The following is a 24932-nucleotide window of genomic DNA, read 5'->3' on the forward strand; positions in this document are numbered from 1 at the left end:
AAAACCTTTGGCAGGGTCACACACCAAAGGCTTTCAGCAAAGGAAGCAGTCATGGGATAAAGAAGGAAGGTCCAGTAACTGTTTAAAAGATAGGAAACAAGGGATAGGAATAACTGGTCAGTTTTCACAATGGAAAGCAGTAAATAGAGGGGCCTCCCAAGAATCTCTGCTTGGACCAGTGCTCATCAGCACATTCATAAATGAGCTGGAAAAAGGGTAACAGAGAAGTGGCAAAGTTTGCAGATAACACTAAATTATTCAAGATAGTTCAGTCCAAAGCAGACTGTGAAGAGTTACAAAGGGATCTCACAAAACCAGGCAACAAAATGGCAGATGAAATTCAATGCTGATAAATGTAATGTAATACACATTGGAAAACAATCTCAACTGTATATAGAAAATGATGGGGTCTAAATAAGCTGTTACCACTCCAGAAAGAGATAGTGAAGTAATTGTGGATAGTTCTCTGAAAACAGCTGCTCAATGTGCAGCAGCAGTCAAAACAGTTAATAATTAGGGCTGTTGATTAATCACAGTTAACTCACGTGATTAACTCAAAAAATTAATTACAATTAATCGCACTGTTAAACAATAGAATACCAACTGAAATGTATTAAATATTTTGGATGTTCTCTACATTTTCAAATATATTGATTTCTATTACAACATAGAATACAAAGTGCACAGTGCTCACTTTATATTATTTTTATTACAAATATTTGCACTGTAAAAATGATAAAAAATAATATTTTTCAATTCACCTCATACAAGTACTGTAGTGCAATTTCTTTATCATGAAAGTGTAACATACAAAATATAGATTTTTTTTGGTTACATAACTGAACTCAAAAACAAAACAATATAAAACTTTAGGGCCTCCACTCAGTCCTCCTTGTTCAGACAATGGCTAAGACAAACAAGTTTGTTTACATTTACGGGAGATAAGGCTGCCTGCTTCTTATTTACAGTGTTACCTGAAAGTGAGAATAGGGATTCACATGGCACTTTTGTAGCCAGCACTGCAAGGTATTTACATGCCAGATATGCTAAACATTCCTATGCCCCTTCATGCTTTGGCCACCATTCTAGAGGACATGTGATGATGCTCCTTATTAAAAAAATGTGTTAATTAAATTGTTGACTGAACTTCCTGGGAGAGAACTGCATGTCTCCTGTTCTGTTTTACCTGCATTCTGCCATTTATTTCATGTTATAGCTGTCTCACATGATAACCCAGCACATGTTGTTTTAAGAACATTTTAACAGCAGATTTGACAAAACGCAAACAAGGTACCAATGTGAGATTTCAAAAAATAGCTACAGCACTCAGGTTTAAGAACCTGAAGCCCAAAATCTGAGAAGAAAGACGCGTGAAGCATGCTTTCAGATGTCTTAAAAGAGCAGCACTCAAATGCAGAAGCTACAGAACGCAAACCACAAATAAGAAAATCAACCTTCTGCTGGCGGCATCTGGCCCAGATGATGAAATGAACATGCATCTGTCTGCACTGCTTTGAACTGTTATTGAGCAGAACCCATCATCAGCATGGACACATGTCCTCTGGAATGGTAGTTGAAGCATGAAGGGACCTAAGAATCTTTAGCGCATCTGGCACGTAAATATCTTGCAACACCAGCTACAACAGTGCCATGCGAATGCCTGTTCTCACTTTCAGATAACATTGTAAATAAGAAATGGACACCATCATCTCCTGAAAATGGTTTGTCTGAGTGATTGGCTGAAGTAGAACTGAGTGGACTTGCAGGATCTAACATTTTACTTTGTTCTATTTTTGAATGCAGGTTTGTTTGGTTTTTTTAACATAATTCTACACTTGTAAGTTCAACTTTCATCATAAAGAGAGTGCACTAAAGTACTTGTATGAGGTGAATTAAAAAATTCTGTTTCCTTTGTTTTTTACAATGCAAATATTTGGAATAAAAATTAAGTGAGCACTGTACAATTTGTATTGTTGTAATTGAAATCAATATATTTGAAAATGAAGAAAATATCCCAAAATATTTAAATAAATGGTATTTATTATTGTTTAATCACACGTTTAATTGTGCTTAATTTTTTTAATCGCTTGATAGCCTACTAATAATGTTAGGAACCAGTAGGAAAGGGATAGATAATAAAACAGAAAATATAATTTCATTATATAAATCCCTGGTACACTCACACACTGAATATTGTGCACCATTCCAGTCATCTCATCTCAAAAAGATATATTATAATTGGAAAAAGTACAGAGAAGGGCAACAAAAATGATTAGGTATACGGAACAGCTTCTATATGAGAGATTAAAAAGACTGTGACTGTTCAGTTCAGAGAATAAACGACCGAGGGGAGATAAGATAGAGGTCTATAAAATCATGAACAGTGTGGAGAAAGTAAGTGTTATTTACCCCTTCACATAACACATGAACCAGGCATCACCCAATGAAATTAATAGGCAACAGGTTTAAAACAAACACAAAGAAGTAGTTCTTCACACAAGGCACAAATCAGTCTGTGGAATTCACTGTCAGGGGATGTTGTGAAGCCAAAACTATAACTGGGTTCAAAAATAATTAGATAAGTTCATGGAGGATAGAGCCATCAATAGCAATTAGCAAAGATAGTCAGGGACACAACTGCTCGCTCTAAATCTAAATCTACAACTGCTAGAAGTTTGGACTGGCCAACAGGAGATGGATATTTGATAAATTGCTCTGTTCTGTTCAATCCTTCTGAAGCATCTGACACCACCAATTGTGGGAAGACAGGATACTTGGCTAGATGGACCATTGGTCTGACCCATTATGACCATTCTTATGGAATCATCAAAAGGCTGTACAGTGACTCCTCCCTTAAAGTAGTCCCAGTTAACGTTGTTACAGTTGCTGATCAATTAGGGAACATGCTCATTTAAAGTTGTGTAATGCTCCCTTCTAACATTGTTTGGCAGCCGCCTGCTTTGTCTACTGCTTGCAGGAAGAGCAGCCCCTTGCAGCTAGTTGGTGCGGGCTTGGAACCAGGGTGGACTGGCAGTCCCCCTATCAATGAGCTCCCTGCTCCCCTAAGTTCCCTGTGCAGCAGCTGCCCAGCAGTTCCAGCTGTCCCTCCTCACCCCCACTGCCACATGCTACTCCTGCCCTCTGCCTTGGAGCTGCTTCCTGAGACTCCTGCTTGCTGTGTGAGTGGAGGGAAGGAAGAAGGGGGCTAATGTCAGGGTGTCCCCTTCCCCTCTGCTCCTGCACTCTGCTTACCCCGTCTTCCATAGAGCAGGGGGGACACACCAGGGCTCAGGAGGAGGGAGCTTGCAACAGCTGTGGTCTCAGCAAGTTGATCTAATTAACAAGGTAGTGTACTTAAAGGGGAAATGCACATATCTCCCTCCATTCCTGTTGCCTTGCAGAGTGAGAGAGTTAACCCTTGAGGGCTCAGCCAAGTGCTAGTTCATCATTTAGCAGTAAGGGAAATATTCCACCCTCTGACTCCTCCACCTCAACCATGCTTCACAATCATTATCACTGTATATCAGTATTAAATTGTTTGTTTAAAACTTATACTCTGTGTGTATGTATTATATATAGAAAATAAAACACAGTCTTTTGTCTGATGAAAAAAAATTCCCTGGAACCAACCTCCTCATTTACATTAATTCTTATGGGGAAATTGGATTTGCTTAACATCGTTTCACTTAAAGTCGCATTTTTCAGAAACATAACTACAATGTTAAGTGAGGAGTTACTGTATTTCTAGTGTGGTCGTATAGGATCAGCTCTTGGCCCTTAACTATTTAACGTTTTTATCAACGACTTGGAAGAAAAAATCATTACTGATAAAGTTTGCAAATGACACAAAGATTGGGGAAATAGTAAATAATGAAGAGAACAGGTCAGTAATACAGAGCAATCTAGACTGATAAGGTGGGTGAAAGTTTTTGTTCTCTGTTTGTACAGCGCCTAGCATAGTGGGGTCCTGGTACATGCCTGGGGCTCCTAGGCACACTATCACAAATAAAATATTCATTTAAATGCAGCCAAATGTAAAGTCACATCTATGAATAAAAAACATAGGCCACATTAATAGACCGGAGGGCTCTATCCTGCAAAGCAGTGATTTCGAAAGGGTCTTAGGAGTTATGGTGGATAATCAGCTAACCATGAGCTCCCAGTACTGTGGCCAAAAGGGCTAATGTCATCTTGGATATGTAAACAGGAGAATATCAAGTGGAAGCAAGGAGGTTATTTTACCCCTGTGTTTGATGCTGGACACAGTAGTAAGCAGTGGTCATGCCAGTTCTGGCATCCACATTTCAAGAAGGATATTGATAAACTGGAGAGGGTTCTGAGGAGAGCCATGAGAATAACTGTTGGAAAATATGCCTTATAATGACAGATCTAAAGAGTTCAATCTATTTATTTTATCAAAAAGAAGGTTAAGGGGTGACTTGATCACAGTTTATAACTACCTGCATGGGAACAAAAATTTGACTCTGGGCTATTGAATCTAGTAGACAAAGGTTTAACAAGATCCAAGGATGGAAGGTGAAGCTAGACAAGTTTAGACTAGAAATAAGATGCAACTTTCTAACTTTGAGGATAATTAATCATTGGAACAAACTTACCGAAGTCTGTGGTGGATTCTCCATTACTGACAATTTTTAAATCAAAATCAGATATTTTTCTTAAAAATATGATCTAGTTCAAACCACATATTAACGCAGGAAAGTTCTATAGCCTCTTATACAGGAGGTCAGACTAGGTTACCACAATGCTCCCTTCTGGCCTTGTACTTAGGGCTCTTTGTTTTCAGTTTTTATTTTATTTAATTTTTCCCCAGGAGTGTATTAGTGTTTATTAACACAACAACAAAAACAGGTGAAAATCGGTGCAAAAACTAAATATTTATTTTGGCAGATGGAAAGACTGGAGGGAAATATTGAGTAGATTAGTGCTTTGAATTACCATTCATCCATGTGGTTTGCTCCAGAACTAAAAGAGAACTGAAAATACGTCACCCCTCTAGAAGAAAACAATACATCTTTAATCCCCAAACAAAACTTTTCATTTGAATAAACAGTTTACTGTTCTAGACTTAGAACTATTAGCCTATAAATATTTACATTTAATAATTGGGCCACATCATTTGCAGTGCATACACTCAACTCTCTCTCTTTTTTTTTCAAACTTTTGGATACTTCCTTGTGTTCCGAAATGTATTCTGACACAGATTTTCATTTTCTTTTCATTTTAGCATGTCAAATCTTTAAAGTTATCTGCTAACAGTTTGAGGTGTGTACATGGTGGGGGTCAGATTCATCAGTATGTTCAGATGTGCATGCACTTCAAAGCTTGCGAGCGTGCCTGTCTGTTCAGTTTGTGCAGCTTCTAGACTAATATATAGCCTTACTTCAACAGGCAGCTTTGCACGTACACACAGACTAATGTATTATTGTAATACATAGACCTCATCCAATGTACTATACTTTCCTAATAAAACAAGTTTTTTCATATATATTTGAATGATACTAAAGTAGGGTGAAAAAAATCAGAAAAAAAATGAATACTACTTTTTGTAAAACCTGGGAAATTTTTGGTAAAAACTGGTTTCAACTGAAAACAAAGGGGCTTACTTATAATACTCTACGGATCAACAAGGACAGCTCTACATTACTATTCTGAAAAAGTTAGGGAAAAAATGTACTTGCTCTTTACAGGTCCAATCCTGCAGTACTTATACAGATAAAATTCTCATTAAAGTCAGTAGATTATAGCTACACAAGGGCTGCAGGATTTGATCCTCTGGATTCTGCTACTCAGCCTAAAATAGTCAATATATTATCATGTTTCCATATCGATTTAAGAAACTTTGAGAAAACAAACCTAACTTTAAATTTAGGAACAGAGGGTCTCATCCAGTATGGCAACTCCTGAAGTCCCTCTAGTCCAGTATCCTGGCTTCAACAGTGGCCAGCAGCAGAAGCTTCAGAGGAACAAAGAAATTTGTTCATAGTGTAGATATAGACAGGTACTGGCGTACCCATGTACTTCGGTAACTATTACGGACAGCTGGTCAGAGCTCAGGACAGAGTCATGAGATCTAGATTCCAATTCTGACTTCCACTAGCTCACTGTGTAACCTTCGCCCATTCACTACCCCACCTCCTGTGCCTCAGTTTCTTCATTAGTAAAAAATGAAAATGTGTCCACAAAATGCTTTGAGATACATGGATGAAAAACTAGTAAGTATTTGAGACTCCACTCCTAGCTGGATGCATCCAACCTTTTTTTCTAGAAGACTAACATAGTAGGGATTGGAATTACGGCCAGGAGTGCTGGAGCAGGCTCACAGCAACCTTTGTTAAAATTCCTCCATCAAATTGAAAGGTTGGGGGTTTCCCTGGCTCTGATGGAGCATGTTCTTCATCTAGATACTGCTAATCATCCAGGCCAGAGATATCTTCATGAAACCCAGAGGAAGGGGAAAAAAAGATTTTCTAAAAAGAAGGCCTTTCCTCTATTTAGGAATGCACAAAACTGAACTAAGTATGAGGTATCTTGATTCAGTTTTGTGGGGAGGGGGGGAGAACCCCTCAGGCTCTCATACAAAATCTTAATGCACATACTCCATAGAACTTAAGCACAGCTACTCTGTCAGTATATCTGATCTATTTTAGTGAAATAGAGTGCCAACATTTACAGCATGCATGCTTGAATATGTAGAATCTGGCTGCCAAGTGGTATTGCCTTCATTCTTGGTTAGGAGAAAGCATTTTTGTTGAAAATGGGAACACACATTCATTCCCCAGTTCCTCCCCCCTTCTGGCACGTACACAGAGCCCTGGTAACAAGGATTTTATTGCAGATTAAAAGGAAACATTTTCATGGGAGCTGCTTGTTAAAAATTGGCAGCATATCACTAAGTCAATATTGATATATTAGTTTTTAAATGCTCCACTGATGTTCACATTTGTATATCTTTGCTAACTGTTCCCAAGGCAAATTCGGAATTCCCTGTGACAGAAAAATTTTAATAAATCTGTGGAATTTGACCCCAAGTAGTAAGGACAAATTTTGAAAGATGTTTCAACATGGCCTCTGTACATGCACGTGCTTGAGTCGCCAGCAGATGCAATTTTTTAGCATTATTGCTGGTGTACAAAGTGGTGGAGTTTACACACGCAAATCCTATACTTGTATACTCAAGCACTCAAAAGTTGCACCCAGGCAAACGAGGGGCACAATTCAAAATCTGGACCATACTGACCATTACTTGAAATTGTTCACCAGCTTTCCAGAAGGCTTCTTATTTCTAACATATTAAAGCTATAAAAGCAGACCCACCGTCAGTTATATGCAAAAATAAGTCATGTCCAAAGTCACTTGCACAAGTGCACCTTAAAAATGTATCCCTATTACTTGGGATCCTTCCCATCTCCACGGAACTAATACAGAGTCTTCCACTGACTACTCCTACAACCTTACAATTCAAGTATGAACAGCTTTAATTTACCTGCTAGCACTTTTAAAACTATGCAACATTTATACTAATTATTTTAATTTTTTTTTTTAAAATAGGAAGGCTGTGCTTCATATTCATGTAGTAAATTAATATAGGATATGAGAAATTAATATTAAAACATAACTTTTATACAAGTTGAGTAATGGCTTATTAACTCCATTCCGTATTTAGCAGATGACAAGATGTTTAGCTCAGTCTATAGCATTCAGTAAGTGAACTAGAGTGTATTTGTCTCATCCAAAAAGTAACCATATAGCAAGTCACATATGTTGATTTGTTCACAACATGAAAAATAAAATGTCTGGATCTTATTTAAGTCTTCTGTTTGGTTTCAGGAAGATAAGCAGAATGACTGATCAAGTTCTGAAACCACCTTGGGAATTAGTTTTGGGTGATTAGTTTTGTCTCTATGGAATGCTGTTTATGGGGGCTCAGCCATAAAAGCCTGAAGTTCACTCACATTTCCAGCCAATGCAATAACAACTAGGCAGACCATATTCAGAGTGAAGTGATGTAAAGAGCATTCTGAGAGAGGTGCAAATGGAATCTCCATTAGTTTTGTGACTATACAGAAATCTCAGGCAGGAGTAGGTTCTCGGACCTGTGGGAAGTGTGTGATGGCCCTTTGAGAATCAACACCAAACATGGGATGAGAAGAGACAAAGTATGACTGTGCAGGCAGTCAGCAGGCTGAATTTATCACAAGATTAAAAAGGGCAGTCTTTGTTCAGCCCTATTAAAGTGCAATCAGTTGTCAAGGATCTTCGGTATCAAGGTCTGGACTGGGTCCAGAACATTCTGGGCTGCCCATATCAAGAACCTCTTCTATTTAAAAGACTAACTCTTTCTGGCAGATGTTTTCTTGTTCTGTATCAGAATTTCCTAGACCCACAGGGAGCAGTCTCTGTCCGTGGTACTCAGCTAACCAACAACCATACCATCAGCTTAAGCAACTTTGGTCTGGATGAAATATCTGTCCATGATGGTGTCAGATCAGAACCGGGTGGTCTGGAAGCTAGATCAGAGGCTGAGTGAACATATGGAGATCTGCCAGCCAAACTGCCTTGGCCAGTACAGAGCTATAAAAACTATCGTGGCTCTGTCCCTCGATCTTGGAAATTACCCTGGGAATCAGTAGAAAGGCATAAAGCAAGCCTCTGTTACATTGCAAGAGGAAGGTGTCTGACAAGAATCTTGAACTCAGGCTTCCTCTGAAACAATAATTCTGAGACTTGGCAACACCTATGCTATACATGCCGCTGCCAGTGAAGTGATGTAGGTGTAGCTGCACACCACAGCGAAAATCAGGCTGCATCTATAGTGTGGTATACAGCTATACATAACAGTGAAAGGCTCTGGCACAGGGGAGGCAGTGGGGAAAGTCTGACTTTCCCCAATGCCTCCCCCACAACTGGAGCCCTTCCCTGCTGCTTCCCCCTGCCAGAGTCTTTTCTTATGGAGGGGAAAAGCTCCAGCAGCAGGAAGCTGACAGATCCTTTCCCCCCTGCTAGAGCCTTTCCCTGGGGTGGAGAAAGGCTCTGTGGCAGGGAAGACTAGACTGATCTGAGCCAGAGTTGAAAGGACCACAGGTGAACTCTGGCAACAAGTTCAAATACCAACATGCTGACATGTGGCCTAACACTGCAAGGCATGTCGACATCTTTGTAGCCCATTTTGATACTAAATGGAGTATGAGTGCTTGTAACAACTGGAACCTGTCCTGGGGCAGACATGCTTTTTCTGATCTGGAGTGAAACATAGCAAGTATGAACTCTATTCTCTGTGATGGGGTGAGTGCAGTAGCACAGCTAGGGGAGAAGCAGGGGGAGTGGACACTCTCCCACTGAGCACAAGAGGTGCCTTTTTAATTTTTTAGTGCCTCTTTAATTTTTACTCTGAATGGGGTGGGGGCAACATAACAAAACGTGTCACCCGCTGCACCCACTTGTACTCACCCGGCGGCGCTCCGGGTCTTCGGCGGCAGGTCCTTCACTCACTCTGGGTCTTCAGCAGCAGGTCCTTCAGTGTCACCAAAGACCCGGAGCGAGTGAAGGACCCACCGCCGAAGTGCCCACCGAAAACCCAGAGTGCCGCCCAGTGAGTAAAAACGCCGCAGGGGTTGGTGCCTTTTTTATGTCCGCCCGCCCCATTTGCTCCATCTGGCTACGCCACTGGGTGAGTGATGATTTTTCGTAGGTCACTGGGAGAGCCAGCCCTGTAAATAGAAATGGGGAACATTCCAGGTTTGTTGCTGCCCTCCACTGGATTCTGCCTCTGATCAGCCAGTTGTAGGGGTGGACATGAATGCCTTGTCGTCTCAGGTATGCCACTATCACTACTAAACGTTTTGTAATAAATTCTCAGTGCTGAGGAAGGTCTGAACGGCAGTACCTTGTAGTGGTAATGGTTTGGTCTCATGGTGAATCTCAGGTATTTCCTGTGGGCCAAGTGGACAGCTATTTGGAAATGCACGCTCTGCAAATTGACAGTCATGAACCAATCTTTGGCCTGAAGAGACGGAATGATGGAGGCAAGTCTTACTACCCTGAATCTGAGGTGAAGTCCAGCTTCTTGGGATCTTTGTCCTTTAGTATGCCTTTTGTTGATTTTGACTTTTCCTGCACTGCTGCAATCACCAAGGCATATGCAAGGCAAGGAATAACCCTTTCCATGTTTTAATATAACAGATTCATCACTTTCAGTTGATAAAAAAATTGCCAGTCTTGCAGTCTAGTTGTGAGTTGTGCTGCCGAGACAAGAAAGCAGTTCCTGGGATATTTGTGAAGGCAGCATACTCAGCCTCCTAATGAGGAAATTCCCCACATTTCTCTCCAGCCATCTCCTCTGACCAATGGAGCACAAGTAGCATTGACAGGTTTCAGAAGCAGTCAAGTATAGCTTTCCTCCGTTACAGGGAGGATTGCTGTGTCTTGGAGTACATACAGAGCTGCTCTACTCCAAGAAGTGATTCTGTTAAAACGGTATTGCATATTTATATCTGTGGTTTCCAGATCAAACTGTGCTGCAACTACTGTTAGAAGATGCTCTTCTAACTGCCAGTGCCACAGGCTTATCCCCACATCAGAGACAAGCTGCATAAAGGAGAAACACTGTCTGACACTGGAGGGAGTGCTTTGTCATGCATTACCACTTAAAATAAAGGGTCTAAAGGCCTAATTATGCCCTCCGTTACATCCATGCAACCCCACTGTCTTCAGCTCATTTACACAGGTGTAAATTGGAGCTTAAACAATACTGTTGATGTACAAGAAACAAAAGATTCCATCTTACTAACTCTTAGCTGGAATGGCTCTACAGTGTTATCAGACGTAAAAGTTTAAAGTTAGTCACTAAAGGAAGCACATAGGACTCTGACATAAATTGGGGGAAGATCTTCTGAAGACGTAATTTTTACATACTCACCTTTCAAAGTAGAACCATACCTTCAAAAATCACTTGCAAATATTTTATGATCTAAAAGACTAAAGAAGGACTTGAAATGTGATTAACGGTTTTGAACATTTTTTCTATAAGTGTTTTACTCTTTTGGAGATAAATGCAAATGGACTTGATGTACAGTTGCAATTCCTAGCTTGGTACACTTCAATAATACTTTGTATAAGCAATATGGAAGAATACATGTGCATTTACATATATTACATCTTAATACATTAAGATTACACTAATCTAAAGAAGAATTCAATTTACAAAAGTACACCAATTAAGCAATGCTTGTTTGCTGGCTAACTACAACAGATTTAAGAATGTGAAGAAGCTGTTTTCAGATCATCCAAGCAAGGCGCGGAGTATTAATGTGGAATAGTAATGGATTTCTATTAACAGGAAAAAAGTTGGGTATTTTCTAGAGTTGCAAGCCTGGTGAAATCTGGATTCCTTACTAGAACAAAGCAGAAAAAGAAATGAAATTTACACTACTTGAATGAATTTCCAGTTTTAATGAAAGACGTTTTTATGAACTTTATTTATGAAGAAAAATTTCTTGCAACCCTAAATATATCGATCACATTCCCTACTAGTGATGGTTATTTCTTCTGACCCAATCCTAATACTGGAATATAGTTTCCTTTATGTGCATAGTTTCAAATGTTAAATACAGAAAAGGGGCTAGATTCACTCCTGTTAGAGCAAATTGGTGTGAGTTGCATCTCTTTGCTGCAGTAGGGGCAGGTGCACATGAAGAAGCGATTCACCCATATGGGACATCAGGCAGTGTATCACTACCTTCTTTTCTTGAGTGACTCTATTATGCAAGAACAACTTTAGTTTTCTGACTGAACTCCACTAGAGGCTTCCTAGGTGATGCAATGAATCAATGACATTTTCCAGGCAATCTAGCCCACCTCTTTTCCCTCTGGCCTTTTACCCAAAGCCTAAAGCTGCCTGATACAACAGGCCTTGGAGACATCTTGCTCCCCCCTCTGGCTGGGTTTTCCATCACCAGCTATACACAGATGAAATAAAAGCAAGAGACTGAATATAACCTGATATTCAGCTTGCACTTAGCATTGTAACACTTCTTAATAGATAAACTTCTTATAGTTTAAATATCTTGGTGGGGGGAGAGGGTGATATGATGAATTCAGAAGAGACCAGAAACTCAGCATAAAATTTTACTCATATCATTCACATTTTGACTATTTTCACATCACACGGAAGTGTAACATCTTGAACCATGCACTGAAGTCTGGCTCCTATCCCAAAAGTGCCTCTGTGGGCTGGCTCAGTAGTATTGTCTGCACTGCTGCATGCGAGAACTCTGCTTCACTTCCAGTCTCAATTTCTTGCTCCCTAGGTTGGACTGGAATGAGGCAAAGAAATCAGTGCACTTAACCCCTGGAGAGGAGGGATTACCTCACATCTCCCAACACTGGTTCCTGTAGCTGAGTAAGGGAGTAATGCTGCCAGACTCCAAAGGGAGTCCGGTCCTCCTCAGCTTGAAGGACAGCAGTAGTGACATATTTCTCAGAAGAAGGGAATGTATTGAGGGGGGCAAAAAGCATTTAATCTTTACGACTCTAAAAAGGTGCACCTGGGTCTCAAAATATCTGCCCTAGTTAGTTAAATTATTTAAAACACTTGGGCTAACAATGTTTTATTCTTTTAAAAACTCTGATTGTTGTCAGTAGAAAGAAAACACATGAAGGCATCATAGGATTTTCATTAAACTCCACGAACTGGGCAAGTATCCATGGAAAAATATAAAAAGATTTAGCTGAATTTTCCATAGAGTTAATCAGTCCTGAAACCAACGGAATTATTGTATAATGAAGTGGCTTTTGCTTTAAAGATCTTGTAATAGTTCACACTGCTTTAACCACTTACTTCTGAGTCAGAGAAGCTGACGATAACAAAAAACAAAACTCAGTTACATTGCTGATGGAGAGTTAAAAAAAAGTAAAACCACTTTTTGAGAAAAATGTAGGACAGTCCCCTTACAATTCCTAAAAACTTTAAATATCAAAAAGAAAATGATAAACTAGCACTTGATGCCAATATTTCACATGGACAACCCAAGGAATTAGCTATTAACCTTTTACTGCATAAAAGTGTTGCATTTCATTAATTAGCAGCCTGAAGGCTTCATGTTCTTCCCAGATTTGCAATAAAGAAATGTATGTACACCTGGCGTGTATAAGAATTATTGGTCTCATGTGAGATAATATCTTCACCATTAGTGAGTAGGTACTAAAACACCCCTTAATATAAAAAGGGAAGACAAAAGCTGTTGTGTGTGTAATTACTTTTTTCTTTACAAAATTAAAGAAGAAAAGATTTTATATGAAAAATATACAAAGGGAAGGGTGGGAAAATACTCCAGATTAGCCTGAGAAACAGCAGATGACAACAATCCAGTATATAATTAACAGCATTTGTGTCTGAGACAGTAAAAAGATATGTCTCAAATCACCTATGAAGTACTAATATACACACACAATAACCTCAAAAGTGGAGTTTACTGCTTTACTTACGTTGTATGTAGAATATTATATTAAAACACAGCATTATAAAAAGATGATTACTGGAACAATGGATTTGGGGAGATGAATCTAGGATAGTAATTACGGACAACAGTGACATCTAGTGGATGCTTTGGAAATGAAACAAACCAAAATTACAAACAAGGTAAAAATTCAGCTCCCACTTTGATGTAGTACAGGGGTCGGCAACCTTTGGGAAGTGGTGTGCCAAGTCTTTATAAATTTAAGGTTTTGCGTGCCACTAAAAGGTTCAGGATGCCAGATCAGGAGCACGGGCGGCAGATGGAACTCCAGACCAGCAGCGGGCTGAGCTGCTCAGCCCGCTGCCGGTCTAGGGTCCTGGCCACCAACCCCGGTTCCATCCATCCAGCCTGGCAGCAGGCTGAGCGGGGCTGGCGGCCGGGACCCCAGACCAGCAGCGGGCTCAGTGGCATATCCCACTGCCGTCTGGGGTTCCATCTGCCAGCCCGGGTCCCAGCCATTGGCCCCACTCAGCCTGCTGCCAGCCTGCGTTCGATCTATCCAGGCTGGCAGTGGGCTGTGTGGGGCCGGCGACCAGTCCCCAGCTGGAAAGGGGCTGCCAGCTGGGACTCCAGACCAGCAGCAGGCTGAGCAGCTCATCCTGCTGCTGGTCTGGGGTTCCGTAATCCAGGTCAGCAGCAGGCTGAGCAGGACTGCCGGCCAGGACCCCGGCTGGCAGTAGCATGCCACTAAAAAATCAACCCGCATGCCATCTTTGGCACACATGCCGCAGGTTGCTGACCCGTGTTATAGTATATAGCACTCTCAAGCTGCTGTGACACAAATACATGAAAAAGATCCAAAAAGAGACCAACAAGAGTGGCAGAGGAAGTGAACTTTAAAATGATGTGGGATTCATTTCTTTAAAAAACAGGAATAAAGTTTTTGTAACCTCACTTCAGGATTCAACATTCAGGATGGAAATACGTTAATAAACTGAGAGATAACCACGTGGTTTACAGGGGATGGATATAAATGTAGTGCCAGGATGAAATGCACTACAGTTGAAAGCTATTCTGGGGCAACAAGTTTATCACTTATCTCCCCTCTCTGTTTCTGCACACTAATATTTGTGTGTTTTGGGTTTTTTTTTTTAAATCCATTTAGGATTTCCCACCCCATTAGAGCAGCTACTACAATGCAGGACAGCTGAGGTCTCCCACTGTACCAACCAACAGCTGTTCATGAGGCATTTTAATTAGCAGGTTAAAGTGAATTGAACAATTTATGACATCTACTCCTGAGTAGTCCAACTGCTTTATTTTCTTTTTGGGCAGCTTATTTGAGACCAAATTTGCTTTTACTATTTGCCAAAAATACTACTTTATATTCAAAACACAAACTATCACCTAGAAACCGTTCAGACTTGTCATAGGCTTCATGACAAAAAAATTTGTCACTAAATGCCAATATGGAGTTAAAAAAGCAAGGATTTGGAGAGTTAATGATGTAATGACTTAAAGCCAGCAACTTTACAAAACATTCCATACTCAGTTTTGACTATGACTTCCTCAACGCCTTAGGCATAAGCCTTTATTTTCATGGAATTAAATGGAAAATGGGTTTCTAGTTTTGAGAATTTTGAGAAGTATTTTTGACAAATAAATATAAGATTTTCCAACATATATTTGCATTATATTCACGTGTATGCCCAACAGTTGCTGGCCAGCACAACAGAAGTATAAAGGAAGAGATCGGGAGTTCCTTTAATAATAATAATAATAATAAAAAAAAGTATGAATACCCAAAGGCGAGCAGTATTTACCAGCATACCTGTCTGTTTTTCAACGTACTTTTACTGATAGTCTTCAATTGTAACCTAATCTAAGCATTTTGATCTCATGTAGTTTTTAAGTACTTCAATTTTTGGAAGAGTTAGTACTGTGACTTTCCCCCTCTGCAATGACTATTGATCACAGTGTAGTCAGCAGTTGGTAACTATGAAATGCCCCTTTACACTGCCAGAACAGTGCAAAAAAGGGGACTTAGTAAATGAGATTTAGGCATTATTTTTGGAATTTGACCTTAGCTCTTTCACCCGATCAAAGCTCATTGGAGGAAGTGAGTCTTCCCAATTCTAGCTTCCTAGAAGTAAGAAACATCTGATTGCAAAGAATATTTATGTAGCACTATACACCTGTACCACCCATCAAAATTCTTCTTCCTAAATTCTTGAACACTTATCTCTAGTTAGGCACCAGAATGTCTTAATTGTCCATTTGTTTCATAAAGAAATTAAGAAAAGTGATTCATGGTTGACATTATTACCTCTGCTAGTTTTCAGTCTAACGCTACAAAAGCATTTAAAACCAGTCTCCACATCACAAAACAAGTACACTTTTGGAGGTAAAACTACCATTGACTTCAATGGGAACAGCTAAACCAATACTGAACACTTTCAAAAACCCCATCCCTCGTAAGATCTACATATTTAGGCCTTGTCTACACTGGCAAGTTTCTGCACAGTAAAGCAGCTTTCTGCAGTGTAACTCCCGAGGTCTACACACTACCAAGCCACTTAGTGGCAGAAACTGTGCAGTTGCAGTGCTGTAAAAAAAACACCCCCTCGAGAAGCGTACAGCTTTCTGTGCTGGGGCTACAGCGCCACAGTGCCAGCGTAGACACCCTCAGGGCTGGCTTCAGGCCAATTCCCCTGATTCTGCCGAATCGAGCCCCGCATCTAGTGGCCTTTTTAATTTTTACTCACCTGGCAGCACACCAGATCTTCGGCACCACTTCAGCGGTGGGTCCTTCACTCGCTCCAGGTCTTCAGCGGCGAGTCCTTCAAAACCCGGAGCGAGTGAAGAATCCACCACCAAAGACTCAAAGTGCTGCTTAGAGAGTATATACCCCACAAATCGGGTCCCGCACTTGCTAAAGCCTACCCTGGACACCCTGATCTAATACCGCGCTGCAACTGGCCTCTGGGAAGTGTCCCACAATGCCTGTTCTCACCTCTCTGGTCATTGGTTTGAACTCTACTGCCCTGTCCTCAGGTGACCAACTGTGAGCTCCACCCTGTAAATTCCTTGGTAATTTTGAAAGTCCCCTTCCTGTCTGCTTGGTGACGCGTGCAGTGGTCTCAGCACATCTTTCCAGATGGCCATGCCTGCTCCACGCACCAGGTGATCCCTCACTTGGAGGAATACCGAGCTGCTGGACCTCATCAGCATTTGGGTAGAGGAGGCTGTCCAGTCCCAGCTGCGCTCCAGACATAGGAATTATGATTCCTACAGACAGATTTCACGATGCATGACAAAAAGGGGCCATGACCAGGACACACTGCAGCGCAGGGTCAAAGTGAAGGAGCTGCGAAACGCCTACCACAAGGCACGGGAGGCAAACTGCTATTCCACTGCTGAGCCCGTGGGCTGCCGGTTCTACAAAGAGCTGGACACGTTACCCGATGGTGACCCCACCTCCACTGCAAAGGCCACTTGGATACTTCAGTGGCTCATGTGCCAGTCAAGAGTGGACCAAGCCCAGAGGAGGAAATCTTGGACCAGGATATGGATGAGGCAAAGAATGACTCGGAGGTGAGAGATGCATGCAGCCAGAAGCTCTTCTCTACCCTGTAGGAGGCTAGACAGTCACAGCTGTCAGAGCTTGGTAAGCGCAAACAGGAGAGGAGGCTCCTGGTAAGTGGCTTTGATTTTGGGAATCGCTGAAGTGAGTTGTTGGGGGCAGGAGGGTTGCAGAAAGCAGGCTTGTGTCTGTATGATGCGCATACCACCACACGCCTAATCTGAGCCGCAGAACAGAGTGTTGACTGACTCCCTCACTTCACGGGAATCTGTCACAGAGATCTCCACAAAACTCTCATGGAGATACCGGACAATCCGCTGCCACAGGCTCTTTGGCAGACCTGCTTTGTTTTTGCCCCATTAAGGGTAACTTTCTCAAGGCACTCTGCCGTTCCGCCGGAGCAGGGAGGATGGGGAAGGACGCACACCATTGCTGCACACAGGCAAGCTGCATAAGGGCCAGGGTTTGAAAGCAATATTTATTTCATTAACTGAAAGCAAACAGAGCCCTACAAAGCAACAGGCAATTTTCTTAAACCTTCACAGTGCATCGTATGCACCAATCACAATCATCTCCTGGCATTACAAGCACTGCACTCCTGAGCATAGCAACAAATATTAGTGGCTTTCAGCTTCAAATTGCTGCCTCCAGGCATCCCTGATCCTTATGGCACCATGCTGTGCCCTCTAATAGCCCAGGTCTCTGGCTGTTTAAATTCAGCCTCCAGGCGCTAAGCCACAGTGGTCCAGCCCTGAGTGAAGCTTTCACCCTTGCCTTCACAAATATTATGGAGCGTACAGCACGTGGCTATAAGCATAGATATATAGTCATCAGCCAAATCCAGCCTCCCATATAGGCAGCACCAGCCGGTCTTTAAATGGCCAAAAGCACACTCAACAGTCATTCTGCACTTGCTCAGCCTTTTGTTGAACCACTCCTTGCTGCTGTCAAGGTTCCCCATGTATGGCTTAATAAGCCATGTCACTAAAGGGTAGACAGGGTCTCCCAGGGTCACAACAGACATCTTTTGGTCTGGGAAGAAAGTTCCTGCTTGCAGCTTCCTAAAGAAGCCAGTGTTCCGTAAGATGCGTGCATCATGCACCTTTCTGGACCAGCATGTGTTCATGTCCGTGAAATGCCCACGCCTGGAGAACCACAGGGAAATGCCCCTTCTGATTAACGTACTCGGTGGCTAGGTCATCTGGTGCTACAACTGGAATATATAAGTGCAACCTATTGCAGCCCCTCCCCTCACTTCCCACTGGGGAAACCCATTTGTTCAAAGCTATCCACAATGTCACGCACATTGCCCAGAGTCACGGTTTTTCAGAGCAGGATGCCATTAATGGCCCTGCACACTTCTGTCAACACAAGTCCAACAGTCAACTTTCCCACTCCGAACTGATTAGCGACTAATCACTAGCAGTCTGGAGTAGCCAGCTTCCACAGTGCAATCACCATGCACTTCCCAATGACAGGGTAGCTCTCATTCTCGTGTCCTTGCACTGAAGGGCTGGTGACAGCTCATCACAGTCTCATGAATGTAGCTTTCCTCATCCCAAAGTTCTGTAGCTACTGCTCGTCATCCCAGACGTGCATCACAACGTGATCCCACCACGCCTCCGTGCTTGTTTCCCAAGCCCAAAAGTGGCATTCCACTGTGGTCAGCACCTCTGTGAATGCCCGAAGAAATCTCGCGTGACAGCTACTACGCATGGCGAGAACAATGTCACACTCCTCTTGCTTTTGTAGTTTAAGGAATAACTCCACTGCCACTCATGAGGTTTAGTGAGAGCGAGAAGCATACTGGTCAACAGTGTGGGATCCATTCCTGCAGACCGAAGAGGCAGAGCGCACAGTACACAAACAGTTGAAAGATGGCACCAAATGCAGACAGAAGGACAGGGATTGCTGGGATGCAAAGCAATGCATCACAGGTTATTGGGACGGGACCCAGGATGCCCCACAACCCCGTCCGCCTTCCCACAACTCTTAGGAGCAAAGAGGAAGAGATGCTCTGTGGGATAGCTGCCCAGAATGCACCGGTCCGAATACCGATACAAGTACTGCAAGTGTGAACACGGTATTGCGAAGGCAACTGACAGCATGAATACACAACAGTGGTTTCCCTTCAGCGTGTTCTGTGTGGCATTGTTGCTGCCGACGCTATTACTCTGCCAGTGTAGACATGCCCTTAGAGTTACAGAGCTTTATTATGAGGACAATGTAAATAATGGCATTGGATAATGCTGGGATCTAATTTAGGGAAGTATTTACATATTCCAAGACTACAAGCAATTACCAAAATAAAAAATCCACATTCCCTGCAAAGGCAAAGGAAAGTTTCTGACAACATATAATAATGGCACATTTGGTGGTAATGCATTGTTCCACTATGCGAAAGACTTGGGTTTAAGAGCAAACCTGCAACTCCTTTCCCCAAAGCCAGTGATACATGGTCGTGTTATTGGTGAACCATACAATTCTGAAAACAAAAGAGGGCATGAAAAAATTATATACAAGTTTGCATTTGATATCTCACGTTTCTAATTTTATCACAAATTCTGTTACTGCTGTAGAAATGGTGACAATGTCTTTTAAAAAAAAAAAAGGATGAATCATAATTATCAGATGAAGAATCATTGACCTACCCGAATTTCCTGAAGGTTGTGGAAGTTATTTCCTGCTCTGACCGAGATCTTGCTTGGGGTGTAGCTTTCATCAGATTTGTAGTCTGCATAAATACACAATGTCTTCACCGTTGTTTTTCTTCTGTAAGCAAGAAGCAGCAAAGGCTAGGTAAGCATCCTAAGAAAAAATTATCCAAGGAAGGGTTTCTCTAGATTTTATCAAGAATGAGATTTAAATATTGTAAAACTTGATACAAAATGTGACACTGCTGATTTTTTGGATCCCTAGTGCAGTAGTAGCTAGGAATTTACATATAATTTTTATAACGTACATACATATAAAACAATTTACAATGGATAGCAAACTACACATGCCTAGAGAAACGTTAGCAACTACACTGTCAACACGTCAAACAAAAAAAACTCAACGCAACATAAAAATTAAACACAAGCCAATGCAAATATATCTTTCATCATGCACTATGGTGCCCTGCTAAGGAAAGCAGTTCTGTGAGGGAATCAACAGAGAACAGGATTCAATTGCGGAAGTCCTGACCTCAGTCTTGGGAGAAGTCAATCACGTTAACGGAGTGCAAGAGTCTTGTAGCCGGTTGTATCTGCTACAATGGAATACAGCATGAAAAGGTGTCCCACTTTAATCAGCAGTTAAATCAGGGCACTAAAAACACGCATATCTTGAACTGCAGCCAAAAGCAAACAGAAAACTAGTGCAGGCATATCACCATATCTTAGAGGCTGTGATACTGTAGAGCAGACCTGCCCAACATGCAGCCTGGGGGCCACATGCGGCCCGCATGGGCTCACTGTGCGGCCCGTGGGGGGTGAGGGAGGCAGCTGAGGAGGCGAGAGGATGAGCAGGCGAGCCGCAGGAGGGGGGCTGAGCAGACAAGCTACGAGTCAGTGGCTGACCTGTTCTACTGATCTGGTTTGGCTCCCATTCCCCCTCTAAGAATTGCAGCTGTCTGGAGGTGCTGCCTTCCACGCCTTCCCCAGTCACACCTCATTCATTCAACAGGGCAACTGATTACAAAGTGGGGGGGAGATCTTATTCTACTTCTAGCAAAAAGACATTTTTCTTTTACCTTAATTATACCACCTTAGGGGCCTGCTATAACATATTACCAATGTTCAATGTCGCTGTTTTGTGCGGTGGCGCTGGGGAAGGAGGGTTTGTTTCCGTGGGGCGGGCGGTGCTGGGGGCAGGTTTGTTTTGGGGGGGGGGGTTCAGTGGCGCTGGGGGAGCTGTGTTTTGGAGGGGCTGGGCTGCGCTGTGGGAGAGGGTTGGTGGCACTGGCTGCGGGGGTGAGGGGTTCGGCAGGGCTGGGGGATTTCAGCCCTAAGCTGTTTTCTTTGGAGTAATATGGCCCTGCCTGCTTTACGAATTGTGCAGGCCTGCTGTAGAGGTAACCCAGCACAGCACTCACCTGGCAATTGCTTAATTGGTCATTTGCTACAATAAAACTGTAAGAGCACTTATAAAACAGATTTTGCTAATGAAGTAATCTAACTGGCTCCTACCCATGTTACTAAGAGACCTCAAATCTGCATTCCTTGTCAATAAGAATTTTGAATGCACTTTCACGAGAGTTATAATCACAACTTATTAGCCTTATCATATGCAACAAATCACACAAATATTTAGTACCTAAACTGGATGTTCACCAAATGAGGCTGTGATCCATCAGATTGCCAGTAAGTTTCTAGATTATCATCTCGTAACTGGTCCACTCCGAAGCCTAATGGAAAGAAAAAGGTTTATAGTCTCCTACACTGTGTTCCATTACTGCTGGTATTACACAAATCATTTCAGCAGAATGGCTACCATGATCCTTGTAATGCAAATTCGCACACGTGAGAAGTACTTCTCACCATTCAAGTTTTCAGATCTCTTTATTAAGCAAAAACCATGCAGAAGAGCTTATTCTTATAAACCCAGTCCCAAATTGTGCTAAGCATCCTCAACTCCTATTGAAACCAATGGGAACTGAAAAAAATCAGCATATCCCTGAATGAAGTCCCATATTGTGCAGATTACTGTTCTATTTTTCCCCCCCAACATCCAGAATTGTGCTAAACCTTTTACAGAACATAATAAAAGAGGAGGTCTGTCTGGCAAAGATTATAAACAATATTGTAAAGTTCTATTTGCAAAACAGAACTTGGAACTCTTAGCCTCAAGCGTCACTAAAACTCAGTAGTTTAAAAATAATATGGTGTTAGTTGTCACTTCCATTCACATTTCCAAAGAAAGATGCCAGAATTTCGATAAACCGAGTAAGATCTGAAACAAAGATTAATGTAAAGCACTTTGCCCACTTTTGTTGTTAGAACTCTCCTTGTAAATTTCTGATATGTTCCCAGGTGTGCTCTGCAAGTGTTTTGCAGACCGGGTCTTATATTCTGTAGTACTTTAAGGGAGGGGGAGAGGGGGAATTAATTTTAACATTATGATCAGTTAAAATATTTTAAGGAATCCTTATATTTAGGGCCTTTTTCATTTAAAAAAGCCTGAAACACTCTGTAAAAGCAAAAACACTTTAATAGTGCAGTTATATTGGATACCTGTGCTGCTTGGGTGGTGGAAGTGTGTGGCCAGACTGCATCCAAAGTATGCTAGTATGAAACACACAACACTTGATACGTTTTAACAAGCTGTAAATATCCTGGTTATTCATGTTCTCTATCCCAAGGCTCCACCTTGAAAAGTACAAGGATCTGACTAAGGAATAACCTCACTGGGGATATCCACTGGCTGTGGCTTCCTGTGGCTGTATTTGGGTTTAGAATAAGATAGGAAGATGCTATAGAAGAACAATTATTACGGTTATCCTTGGCCACTTTAACATCCTTCCTTCATATTACTCTCCTCCTGGCCCCCTGTATTTTGTTGTTTTATAAACTGTAGGTATTTCTGAGGCAGTAGGCCAAAATTACTTACAATTGTTGTTTATTATGGGTCTGATCCTACAAACCCTTACGCAGTGGAATAGTACCAATAAAGTCAAAGGGAGTACCTATGTAAATGAGTGAAGACTACATGCATGAACGCTTACAGGATTGAGCTCTATACATGTATAATACAACAGATACAATTACATAAAGGAACTAAAGTAAAACTAACAGAAAACAGAAAACAGGTATGCCATGTTACCATACCTGATTTTTCAGGTCATTCATCTATTTTGTAATCAAAAGGCTGATCTTTACTTAATCATTACTTTAGTAAGATTTTATTATAATAAGATAACATACCTTATTATAATAAAATGCCAAACAACTTTAATACTTAACTATAATATTTTTTAAAATAAAGAAACTTTACTCTTTTGGATAAGTTGTCTACTGAATTAAAGTACACAACTGGGAGACCTCTCAAGTATACGTTTCTCTGGCAATACTTTTATTCACGGACATTGTCTCTTAAATGAAGTCTAAATCTTATGATTTTTGTTTTATATCAGTCGTGATGATTTGTCCCTTACTATTGCCAACTCTTTGCTACTCTTTCCCTCTTTTACTGCCATTCAACCTATTAGCTTCATCCCCTTTGCTAATCCCCCACATTAGCTACAATTCACAGTTAGTGTTAGTAGCTCCATCTGCAATAGTGAATATTAATAATCCATAACTAAAGTACATTGTGTTACCCAAAATAGAAGTACATATGTGGACATCAGATCAAGTATGCTCAACCTGAGCAGTCTCATAACCTACAATGCTACCTGTTCCCATTCCTGTTGCAAATCGATTTAATTATTTTCTGACTGATATCTATATAGCAGGGATTTTAATATGTCCAACAAACACAATATGGTCAAAGAGCTACTCTTGCTTGGGAGACATGTTCCAATGGAGATACAATGGTTTTGAAGATTATTGTTTTATCTCGCTCATAGCATTTAGAGTACCACACTGTAATGGCACACCTACCCTTAAGTGTTGCTGCTATGTTGGTTGGGGATTTTTTTTTTTTAATTAATAGCTATGTTAACAAAAGCACCAATGTCAACACAATAACATTGGCAAAATACTACTTTTGACAGTAGAGTTTATTTCATTCTCTGAACAGGTATAAGCTTTACTTGGAAAAGCACATTTCTACCAGAATAACTGTGTCTACACTAGGAGGGTTTTTTGGGTATAGCTAACCTAGCAAACTATTTCTATGTTAAACTAGACCCAAGTTATTTCTAATGGACTGTAACACAATCTATGTTTAATTTATTTTTATGTCACTTTTATGTATTCTCAAGTTAAGAAACAGAGGAAATAACAGTGATCATTTGCTGATTAATCTAGTTTATAAATTAATACTAGCTTATTTATGCACAATTTACCATCATACAATTTTACTTAGCAAGGTCAAAAAGATTTTATTTTCCTCGGAGGAAAAAACCCTCCCTGAATTTCACAATTATTTGTTCGTTTTGTTGAGTTTTACAATTTACCTGGCTTACAGGATGAAAGGGACCAAACAGCTTGAGACCCTATTTCCCGAACAGTACCAGTCCTTTCCAACTGCTTGGGATCAGCACCTGGTGGTGTCTTGTTAGGTGTGGTCATTTCCCACTAATAAAAAGAAGAAAAAATGGAGTTTAAAATTATAAGGTTCTCTCTCGTGCTCATCTTGATGAGAAAAATAGATTTTGAGCTGCTCAGTTAAGAGTTTTACACTGTCAGTTCCTAGAAATACACATAAGAAAAAGGTTTATTTCTTTAACAACCTTCATGGAGCATACAAAAGTCTCATGTTCATCAGAATATTTATCAAATGCCATTTTATGTGCATTACCTGTCTCTTCAGGTATTTTATACAAAGTTGAATAACTTCAACAAGAGAGATGAAGAGTCACCGGGCCAGAGAACAAGAATGACTATTACATGTGGGAGACTCAAGTTCAAGTCCCTGCTTCAATGAATATTTATACAAAGCCAAACAAAAGCTTCAAAAACAGGAGAGATGGAGAAACATCTCCCCAGAATATGATCTATGCCTGGGTCTCCCACATCTAGAGTAGAGATCAGAACCCAAGTCTCCCCTCTCCCAAGTGAGGCTACGCATTTTAAGGTGGGCACCACCGGGCTACACATTTTAAGGTGGGCACCACCACCATCTCCCCTACTTTGTGAAACTACCTTTTAAAAATACCTGGAAAGAAAATGTTTTGGTTGAATGACGTGTTTTGAAACAGACTTTTCCAATATAGCGAAATTATTTGGAAG

At 41.2% G+C, this 24932-nt stretch overlaps 1 protein-coding gene across 13 annotated transcripts in view; it reads right to left on the reverse strand.

The window, feature by feature from the left end:
• The window catches only part of ANAPC10 (anaphase promoting complex subunit 10), a 265850-nt gene that overhangs the window by 231330 nt on the left and 9588 nt on the right, over positions 1-24932 (reverse strand). For 10 of the 13 annotated variants that reach the window (XR_012655959.1, XM_075066309.1, XM_075066304.1 and 7 more), the window contains 3 exons: positions 24158-24278; positions 21355-21445; positions 19710-19830 (listed from right to left, as the gene is read on the reverse strand). Coding sequence is in view for 12 of the 13 variants with exons in the window: in XM_075066309.1 (XP_074922410.1) it covers positions 19710-19830; positions 21355-21445; positions 24158-24278 (333 nt within the window). In the remaining variant the exon portion in view is untranslated. Of the gene's footprint in view, positions 1-5871; positions 5975-19709; positions 19831-21354; positions 21446-24157; positions 24279-24932 lie in introns of those variants that run through there. The other 3 variants (XM_075066299.1, XM_075066302.1, XM_075066307.1) reach the window with 2 other exon arrangements.

Source organism: Chelonoidis abingdonii, chromosome 5 (assembly GCF_003597395.2).
Source record: "Chelonoidis abingdonii isolate Lonesome George chromosome 5, CheloAbing_2.0, whole genome shotgun sequence".
NCBI classification, from domain to species: domain Eukaryota; kingdom Metazoa; phylum Chordata; order Testudines; family Testudinidae; genus Chelonoidis; species Chelonoidis abingdonii.